Source organism: Cololabis saira, chromosome 9 (genome assembly GCF_033807715.1).
Source record: "Cololabis saira isolate AMF1-May2022 chromosome 9, fColSai1.1, whole genome shotgun sequence".
In the NCBI taxonomy this organism is placed as follows: Eukaryota; Metazoa; Chordata; class Actinopteri; order Beloniformes; family Belonidae; genus Cololabis; species Cololabis saira.
This window is the reverse complement of record NC_084595.1, coordinates 42,413,821-42,424,116: the sequence shown is the minus strand read 5'-3', so window position 1 is coordinate 42,424,116 and position 10,296 is coordinate 42,413,821. Positions and strand designations below refer to the sequence as shown.

At 43.8% G+C, this 10,296-nt stretch overlaps 1 protein-coding gene across 1 annotated transcript; it reads right to left on the bottom strand.

The window, feature by feature from the left end:
* Window positions 1-433: 433 nt before the first annotated feature.
* gstt2 (glutathione S-transferase theta 2) lies at window positions 434-9,767 on the bottom strand. The gene is made up of 5 exons (XM_061730144.1): window positions 9,540-9,767; window positions 7,123-7,210; window positions 2,963-3,113; window positions 2,706-2,882; window positions 434-1,619 (listed from the first exon to the last, which is right to left on the bottom strand). The coding sequence occupies exons 1-5, from the start codon at window positions 9,661-9,663 to the stop codon at window positions 1,473-1,475; spliced, it is 687 nt and encodes a 228-aa protein (XP_061586128.1). The 5' UTR covers window positions 9,664-9,767; the 3' UTR covers window positions 434-1,472.
* Window positions 9,768-10,296: the final 529 nt, after the last annotated feature.

Here is a 10,296-nt window from a genome sequence, read left to right as displayed (position 1 = left end):
GATAAAGACACAAATGTCCTACCCATAATATGGCCCAAACACAAAAAATACCACTTCAATCAAAAAAGTTGCTTCAAACAAAAAAACTTCTATCAAAGAAAACATTTCCAATCAAAGAAAAACAGTGTTCAAATGCATTTTTTTGAGTCTCAAATATTGTTTTGCGTTCAAACACTTTTTTCTTTGATTGAAATGAATTTTTTTTTATTGAAAATATATTCTTTGATTGAATAATTTAGAAACAAATCTACTTCCATAGAAAACGTTCCATTTTTCAAAGGAAACGGTGAATTTCTGAATCTTGATTTAAAAAAAAAATTCATCACGTAGACCGGCGGCGTGGGCGCCTCCTGGTGGCTGCGAGGTCTCCGCCTCGGGAGGGGGAGGTGCTGTCGTCATGACAACGGCGAGACACAAACAAAGGAACCGAAAGTAAGAGAATAAAATCACAGCTTTATTTCTGTTTACATGTTAAACCGGATCAAAAACAGTCTTTAGATTACAGACAAAAACAAACAAGTCAAAAACATGACAACAATGATGATAATGATCGAGGCCTGAGCCGGTCGTCAACCAATGAGGTCCAAGTATCAGGCCATGTGGTTCTGATTCACTGCTGCTGTCAGTTTGTTAAACAAAATCTTACTTTATTTCTATGAAATTTGAAATCAGCTTCATTGACACAAACGTTATGTTGCTTTTCCACTAGCACCTACTCAGCCCGACTGCATTTATCTCGGGTTGGTTCTTTTCCACCAGGGGTCTAACGTGCCGAGTAGATACTTTTTCTGTAACTACTCTGTCGGCTGAGTCGGCTGTATCTGACATCATCACACTACAGGCCACCGATTGGTCGGGGGGTTGGAGTCAGACGTCTGAGTCAGGAGGAGGAAATCAGAGAAAGAGACGGATTCTTGTTCATTTTATTCAGGCAATGGCAGCAAAAGTCTGTTTCATGATCCAACTCTGAGGTGCAGATGTTCATAAACCTGGTGCTGAGGAGAGAATTAAAAAGGGATCTAGACGGGAAAAAAGGAACGACCAGATCTACCAGGAGCTCTGTCTCTTCATAGCTGCTCACGGCTCCAGCTGACTTTTCAGCAGCGCCGAGATGAACTAACAAAAAAGAAAGCGTTGCTGCTTGAATCTTCTCTCACTCTCATTTTTTAACTTGATATTGAACACAAGCCACAGATCCAGCAGCACATCTATCATCTCCTCCAGGTTCTACATCTTTAGTGTTGTTGTCTTCTCCGTTTAGATACACAATCAAATACGTCACAGCAGCTTCACTCCAACCTCCTACTTCTGCTCCAGCTGAATTGTTATGGAAAAGAAACCAGGCCGAGTTGAGTCGAGCCGAGCTGAGTAGGTGCTGGTGGAAAAGCACCATTAGTGAAACATCTTCATCCTCCCGTTAGGCTCCTCCTCCTCCTGAGGATTAGTGCCGTGGCTCCGCCTCCTCTGTGACATCACAGCCTGCCCCGGTGGCGGTCTCTGACGGCGAACAGCACGGCGTGCGCTTCGTTGAAGGACTGGCCGACAGCCGCCTGGACACGACACTTCCACCGCTGCAGCAGGGGGCGGTCCTTTAGGACATCCCTCCCACCTCCGAGAGGCTGCACACACACACACACACACACACACACACACACACACACACACACACACACACACACACACACACACACACACACACACACACACACACACACACACACACACACACACACACACACACACACACACACACACACACACACACACACACACACACACACACACACACACACACCTCAGAACAACTAAGGCCCAACATAGCTCACAATTTCCTGCAGTTAAAAAGAAGCCGTTCTGATCGGCACCCCACACCAGGTAAATTCATCCCCAATAACCAGCATCACCTTTTCCAGCCAGAAACTCCCGCTCTTATCTGTAATCATCAACCTAGGTGTCAAAATGGACCCCCACCTGACCTTTGACCCCCACATTAAAAACCCCCCCAGCTACCCCTCCTGGGTAGCTGGGGGGGGGCTCCACCTTCTGTGTGGGGTCTGCCCCGGTCTGTCCGGGTTGGGGGGGTCTCTGTGGGGATGCTTCTGGTGGTCGTGGTCGGTGATGCCTCTCGGTGTGGACGGCCACCCATAGGTAGTGTTTTCCTCACCTGGATCGTTAGTGCTAAGCCATGTCACCAGTCCCCTTATTGTGTGTGTGTGTGTGTGGGTGTGGGCGTGTGAGTGTGTGCACAGGTATATGAGTGTGAGTGAGTGTGTGTGTACGCGTGGGGGGTGGGGTCGTATGGAATGTTTTAAATTGTGTTTTTTATTGGTATTTCATTACAAATCACCTGAAATATTGCAAGCCTTTTATTATTTTAATATTGCTGATTATTGCTTACAGTTTAAGTTTAAGATTCCCAGAATATTCTAATTTTTTGAGATAGGATATTTAAGTTTTCTTAAGCTGTAAACCATGATCAGCAATATTAAAATAATAAAAGGCTTGCAATATTTCAGTTGATTTGTAATGAATCCAGAATGTATGACATTTTTGTTTTTGTAATTGCATTACAGAAAATCACAATATTCTAATTTTCTGAGACAGTCCTGTAAATAAAATGTATTATTATTATTATTATTATTATTATTATTATTATTATTATTAACAACTCAGCAACCAGCCCCCCCCCCCCTCAGACGTCTCACCTGCATGAGCTCACAGACGGCGAGCAGGTCAGCGATGGTGACGTCGTCGCCACAGAGGAACGGCTGCCGCCGCAGGAACATGGTCTCCAGTTTGTCCAGCGTGTCGTCCAGCTCCGACAGCGCACGCTTCAGTCGCGGCTCGTCCACCGGGACTCCCATCCGCCCCGGCAGCAGCACCTGGGGGGGGGGGGGTACTGCTGTGAACGCTGTGATCACCCAGCAAGTGTGTGGACGTCACGGGAGCGTTCTGCGTTTACCTCCAGCAGGAAGACCTTGGCGGCACGGGCTCGCGTGTTGGTGTGGTGCCACGCCGCGTACTCGTCCACCCGAGCTCGCCGCTCTGGTTGCCATGGATACCAGTGCTCAGGGACGACGTACTTGGTGGCCAGGTATTTGAGGATTGCGTCGCTGTGACACACAAACATAGCAAGTGTGGATCCCCATCTCCTCATCTCAAACTCCTTCCTCGTAGACTGAAGAGTCTAGTTCTAGATGAGTAGATGAAGGGGGGTCTAGCTCTAGTAGACCCCCCCTCATCTGGAAACATTTCCCCGTCCAGCAACACCCTAAAGTGTAAAGTTCTACGAGTCGGTCGGAGCGAGTGGTCATGGACTCAGAGTTTCACACACTCAGTGAAAGCTTCTGTAAAGAATTGTAACTGAATTAAGTCCTTTGTGTAAAAAACATCAACCTGAGAGATTGTCAGAGGTAGACAGAGTACTCGACCCCAGTACTTGAGTAAGAGTACAAATACTACTGGTCAAAATTTACTCCGTTACAAGTAAAAGTAGCTCAGTCAAAATATTACTTGAGTAAGAGTAGAAAAGTACTTGCTTTTAAAGGTACTTACGTATCCAAAAGTAAATTATTTTAAATTTAAATTAAATTTAAGTAAAAGTAAGAGTAAGAGTAAGAGTAATTTTCTTATTTTCTACATCAGTAAATTACTATATTTTTTCTAAATTAATTTAAGGATCTTTTAACTCTTGTTTCTGAGAATTAACTCTTTGAAACCAAATGCACTGATGTGCTGCTTTTAGAACCACAATGTTATATAAAAAGTCTGGATCCCCCTCAAAGACCATGTACCATGTACCAGTACAATATAGCAATATAGAGCATAACAAACTGTCTCCCAATGTCTGTCTTGTCTCCTCCTTTGACAAAAACAGCTTGTGTCCAATAGGATTTTAGGGAAGAAGAAAAAAGAGCAGACCTGAAAGTAACGAGTACTTTATCTAAATTTACTCGAGTAAAAGTAAAAATATTTGTCTTGGAAATGTATTCAAGTAAGAGTAATAAGTACCAAAGAAATCTAATACTCAAGTAAAGTACAAATCCTCTGGATATGTACTTAAGTACAGTACTCAAGTAAATGTACTCCGTTACTGTCCACCACTGGAGATTGTTCATTTGCTTCTGGATGTTTCTTTTCATGGGGGCGTTTTTCTGGGTCTCGTGAAGACAAAGCAAGCTTTTTAAACTTTTGAAGCTTTTTAAGCTTGTAAGTGAGTAAGTCCTCAGAACAATAAAGAGCTTGACCTGTTTGTGTTCGTTTTAAGGCTGGTACGGAGATGTTAATAATAATAATAATGATTGGATTTATATAGCGCCCTTCAAGGCACCCAGAGCGCTTTACAGAAATCATTATTCATTCATACACATTCTCTCTGGTGGTGGTAGCTACATTTGTAGCCACAGCTGCCCTGGGGCAGACTGACAGAAGCGTGGCTGCCATATCGTGCCTAACGGCCCCTCCGACCACCACCAACATTCATACACATTCAAACACATTCACACGGGGTAAGGAGGGTAAGGTGTCTTACACCAAGGACACTACGACAGGAAACTGGGACAGAGCAGGATTCGAACCGCCGACCTTCCGATCATTGGACGACCCGCTCTACCACCTGAGCTACTGCCGCCCCTCTTAAGGCTGGGACACACCAACCCGGTAATCAGTAATCAGTAGGCGATCATATCGGCCGGTTTGACATGTAGAATGGGCCCCTATCCGTCGTCTGTTACGACCAATCTGATTGTTGGAGTCCTAGCCGTGACTAACGAATCGATTCACCGGAAATGACGATGGTAAACTTACATGCTAAACAGCGATGGTACAAACACTAAACTACACTCTATCACCACGTCGGTTGTAATTTAGCTTGGGTTTGATTGTATTATATTTTAATTATTAGCATCTTATTTTCCATCCTTGTCGACTTCTTTCAGACGTGAAAACAGCGGGCTCAGTTCAGAACTCGAGACGAGAACGATTCGACATTTCCGGTTGTTTTTTATCCCTTTTCTTTCTGGACGACATTGAAGTTATGGGGACGTGTTACGCCTCGCGAACGTGCAGAGCATGCTCCAGTTTGGTGTGTCCCAGCCTTAAGAGGTCCGGAAACAGCTGGAGGTCCAAACTCAGCCTAAACAAAGCTGACTTTTTAAATTAAAAGAATTGTATTTTTTCCCGTAGCAGGCAAGTTCAGGAACAAAGAGGTGATTCACACTGGACTTTACAGGCAGCCCTCAGGTGTTGGCACAGATCCTGGACACCCCTGAGGTGAGCGGGAGATATTTAACCCCCTAGGGATTTCAGAGGGTGAACTTGGCCTGAACAGGCCTATCCAAATTAAATCAACATTATCTCCACAATTATAAAGGACAATATACATAATCTTAGTCTCAATGGATAGCTAAGACCTCCCAGCATACATTTCCAGTGTCAGAAACATTGTGAATGTTCACATGCCTGAGCAAATTGTAATAAACCAAAGAAAAAAATGACATTTTTATCCTTGTCTACTTTTTTAGGTTTGCACAGCGGAAAACACCATGATAGCAATGCATCTATGCACAAAGATACCACTGCCTGGATTCAGCAACTCCTTGACTACAACTGTACCAAGTTACATGAGAATAGCTTAAAGCACATAGATTTTATGAAGGTTTTAGTGTGGATAGTACCAGGCAGACTCTATTTGGGCACTTGGATACCTATACTGTGCCAAATGTGTTTTACCCTTTTTGAAGGGAATATTGCTATAAAATACTTGTGATTTTGTAAATGTAAAATCTCAATCCAAAAATAACTGTGCTCTGTGCAGGTCTCTCTGTGGGTGTCGCTCTATGTGCTGTGCAACTGTGGGTCAATGATCTAAGATGGCTGCGGCGCCTCAGAGTTTACGCTCAAAGGTCTCTACCTGATAGTTGAAGTCTCGTTCAAGTGAAATACATCATTTGAAAGCTGAGACATGTAAAATGTCAACAAAGTTTACGTAAATTCCCAAAAGCCACGAGAAGTCGACAAAATGGCTGCGACCGGCAGGATATGAAATGACGGCGCATGAAGCAGTTTCACTACTGTGAAGGATTAAGCTGTGAAATATGGTCAAAGATGGTGTGGATAGACTGAAAATGACAATGTAACAGTAAGGAAATAAAATATACTGCTTTTGGTCGGAATAGTTTTGGGATTTGCTGACGTAGTGTGCAATGAACATGCAATCTGATGTACGGGCTCTGAAATGTGAATTTTGTGCTTTCTGTTTGTTTTGAGATCGGCATGAAGTGGTCGGCCCGGAAAAGATTATGTTCGGTATCATCTGAAAGTGTAGTGTAAAGATGTCACTAAAACGTTGAGGTGGGTGTGTAGTAGGGATGGGCGGTATGGACTAAAAAAGGTATCACAATAATTTCTGGCATTCATCCCGATGACGATAAAAAGAATACCAATTCAACTCCACCTTTTTAACTGTAACTATAAATCTCTTCCTTCCTTCCTTCCTTCCTTCCTTCCTTCCTTCCTTCCTTCCTTCCTTCCTTCCTTCCTTCCTTCCTTCCTTCCTTCCTTCCTTCCTTCCTTCCTTCCTTCCTTCCTTCCTTCCTTCCTTCCTTCCTTCCTTCCTTCCTTTTTTCCCCCCCTCTTCCTCCTTTCCTTGTTTTCATCCTTCCTTCTCCCCTTTCCTTCCTTCTTTTTTCCCTTCCTTCCTTCTTTCCTCCTGCTCTCTCCTTCCCTTCCTCTTTTTTCCCTTCCTTCCTTCTTTCCTCCTGCTCTCTCCTTCCCTTCCTTCTTTCCTCCCTCCCTCCTTCCTTCCTTCCTTCCTTCCTTCCTTCCTTCCTTCCTTCCTTCTTTTTTCCCTTCCTTCCTTCTTTTTTCCGTTCCTTCCTTCCTTCCTTCTTTCCTCCTGCTCTCTCCTTCCTTCTTCCCTTCCTCTTTTCTCCCTTCCTTCCTTCCTTCCTTAAATCAGCTTTACACAAAAACATCATCAACAAGAATTTATCGTTTTTACCGCGAGATGACAAATTCTTATCGTGAGGAATTTTTTTGACGGTTTATCGTGAACGGTAAAATATCGCCCATTCCTAGTGTGTAGGTGTCCCTGCATGTGAGTGCGTGTCTGTCTCCGTCTACCTCTCAGTGAGGACGAAGCCGTTGTCCTCCAGGACTGGGACCTTCTGCATGGGGTTCAGCTTGGTGAACTCTGGAGTCTTGTGTTCTCCTGAAAACACAATTCACCTTCACAGATAATGATCAGAAACTACAGAAAATGTAACCTGAAATAAAATATTTTACCAACTCCTGTCCAGGTCAAGCGTTTCAATAAAACGTTGAGCTCTGGGAGCCGCTCACGTCATAAACCCGTCTCCAGATTTGACTTCAAACTTGCCACTCCCTGGAGTTTATCACACCTGAGTTATTCCAGGCCGAACTGGTCAGCAGACACTTGCTATGAGTTTCTTGTTTTTATTTGCATTCTGTCACGTTTATATTGACGTAGTTTTAAAATCAAATCTTAAAACTGCCGGATTAGAACAGCAGTGAAGTTGACCCCTGTGCTCTCTGTAATGAATCTGAAGAATCACTTGATCACATGTTTCTATTGTGTCCTGTCTCACAAACATTTTGGCGTGAAATTAGAAATCGGCTATCTTTAAAAATGAAAGACATTCCAAAATTAGAAATCCCAAATATTATTTTTTACATAGATACAATTCACAAATCAGTGTCCCTCTTGGTTAATGTCATTCTTTTACTGGCTAAATATCATATACACTGTTGTAAGTGGAGAAAAATGAAGCCCTCTTTCCAATGTTTTTTAAATGAGTTCAAACGTTTTTTTGTCTCTATAAAAAAACAATTTTCAGACAAAAGGTGAAGGACTCAAAACTAAGTCCAATGACACCACCTATGAGTCTTTATGTCAAACCATTCAAAAGTTAAGGCAGAAAATAGGAACTATCAAATATCGACCAATCACAAGAAGGGGCGGGGCTAATTTGCACCAATTATGTTCAAGGACTCAATACCGAGTCCGATGACACCACCCACGACTATTTATGTCAAACCATTCAAAAGTTATGGCAGAAAGTAGGAACTATCACATATGGACCAATCAGATGAAGGGGGGGTGCGCTTTTTGCTGTCTAGCGTCGCCACGATAACACTTTTGACTGATAAAGTAATGCGCATCGTCGCAGGATGGAGACACACATTTTGATGTATAACACACCTGGGTGCACGTTACTGTTCGGGCCGCATTAACGGACGAAGAAATGGCAAAAATTTCACCAAAATTACACGATTAATTCAAAATGGCCGACTTCCTGTTTGGTTTCGGCCATGGCGCCAAGAGACTTTTCTTTAAGTTGCGACATGATGATACAGGTGTGTACCAATTTTCGTGCATGTACGTCAAACCATATTGTGGGGCTTGAGGCACAAAGTTTTCTAGGGGGCGCTGTTGAGCCATTAGACCACGCCCATTAATGCAAACCATTAAATATCACATTTTTCGCCAGGCCTGGCTTGCGTGCAAAATTTGGTGACTTTTGGGGCACGTTTAGGCCCTCATTTCGTCAGAAGAAAAACAAGGAAAATAAAAATTCCTACAGATAAAATAGGGCTTTAGCACTGTCAGTGCTCGGGCCCTAATAACTGCAAAAAAATTATAAGCCGATATATCAAAGTATCTTTTATTTTTATCTCGTTCTGAAATGTCGATGTTATTTGCCTTAAAATGCCTTACTGTTTTTTTTGTTATTCATTTTACTTGTTTACCTTATTGTTTGTGTATTTCTCTTGTTCATGATACCTCCCAAAATATGTTTTATTTTCATATATTGTATTTCCTCTACTAGCACTTTGTATAAATGTGTGTTCTTAATCTTGTTTATAAATTGTGTTCAATAAAAAAAAAAATAAAAAAAAAGTGTTTGAGCAGCAGTTGGACAGAAGTGGGTGAAAGTTGAATGCCTCGGAGGTCAGAGCAGGGACTGCCGGGAGCAGCTCCACGTCCCCCCGGGGAGCCGGGGAGCCGAGGGCCGGTCCTGCGGGCGTCCCGCTGCCCCGGCCCGGGTCTGCAGCGGAGGAGAACAGGTGTTCTGCCAATCCCTGCTCCCTGCCGAGAACTGCTACTTTGTGGTTCTGCGCATGCGCACAGTGCGTTTTCAAAGTTTGTTTGGCACGTCCATCATTTCTTGCACGATGTAAAATTGATAATATGCGATGTTGAGTATTTGATCCTTCAAAATACACTACCCATGACATGAATTGCATTACACTTTGTGAACATTATACGATAAAGAGAAAAAAAAAATTCTATCACTTTATTTGATATTCATTCAGTGATTCTCCTTTATTTAACCAGGCAGGTCATTAAGAACAATCTTATTTACAATGACGGCCTGGCAAGTGACAAGGACCACTTGGGGGGGAAAGGACGTGGTTTAGGGAGTAAAACACAGTAAAATTGTAGCTCTACAAAGGTATAAAACCATTAGGGAGCATTTTTCGGCAAAGCAGCAGAAATGGTCAGGACACCGGCTCACCTTTCCGCAGAGCGACCGCGCGGACTCGGTGCGGGATGTGAGCGCAGTTGAGCAGGATGTGTATGGCCCGGCACGGCTGCGACAGCATGTCCAGGTACACCTCCACCGGCCCACCCGTGGCCATGGTGACGAAAGATCCGTTAACCCTGCGAGACAAACAAACAAACAAACAACAACAGTCTGCGGAGGAGACGGTCGCTCTTCCTTCCCCGTGTCTGTGTGTGAGAGGCTGCAGCAGCTGGAGCCACGCCCCCTCGCTCTGACCACGCCCCCTCGCTATGGCCACGCCCATAGATCCGCCCCATCGAGCGCTGATCAGGCCCCCAGTCTCGCGCTCAGCAGGCACGCCGATTTTTTCCAGTGGCCAGCCGCGGTACTGCAACAAAAAATCCCATGGGGCCCAGAAAGCTTTTTTCCCATAGACCGCAATAGTAAAAGAGAAGCCTCTAAAACTGTTCACAGGACACCTCCAGCTGTAATCACCACCAATTACTAATCTTTGTATTCTATATTTTTAAGTCATGGACTTTATATCCGTCAAAAATGTTTTATAACGGCCAGAAAAGTCAAAGAAAAGTCTCTTTCTGGGCGTGACGTCACGGCTGTGCCGTGGACTCGCAAAGCGCGGTCGTGTGTGTCTCGGGAACGAGGATGGCTGAAACTAAGCCGTTCGGCGGAATAATCACTCAGAAACACATTGCATTGCCAATTTGCACCAAACAGAAATGTTTAATAGCAAGAATAATAATGGTTTGTC

What these genes read in the sequence shown, in the direction of transcription:
- gstt2 (XM_061730144.1), bottom strand. Translation starts at nt 9,663, where the DNA reads ATGGCCACGGGTGGGCCGGTGGAGGTGTACCTGGACATGCTGTCGCAG. An exon ending in GGCTTCGTCCTCACTGAGAG is followed by an intron (nt 3,114 to 7,122) that starts GTAGACGGAGAC and finishes TGTGTGTCACAG; the next exon opens with CGACGCAATCCTCAAATACC. An exon ending in CCGTCTGTGAGCTCATGCAG is followed by an intron (nt 1,620 to 2,705) that starts GTGAGACGTCTG and finishes GTGTGTGTGCAG; the next exon opens with CCTCTCGGAGGTGGGAGGGA.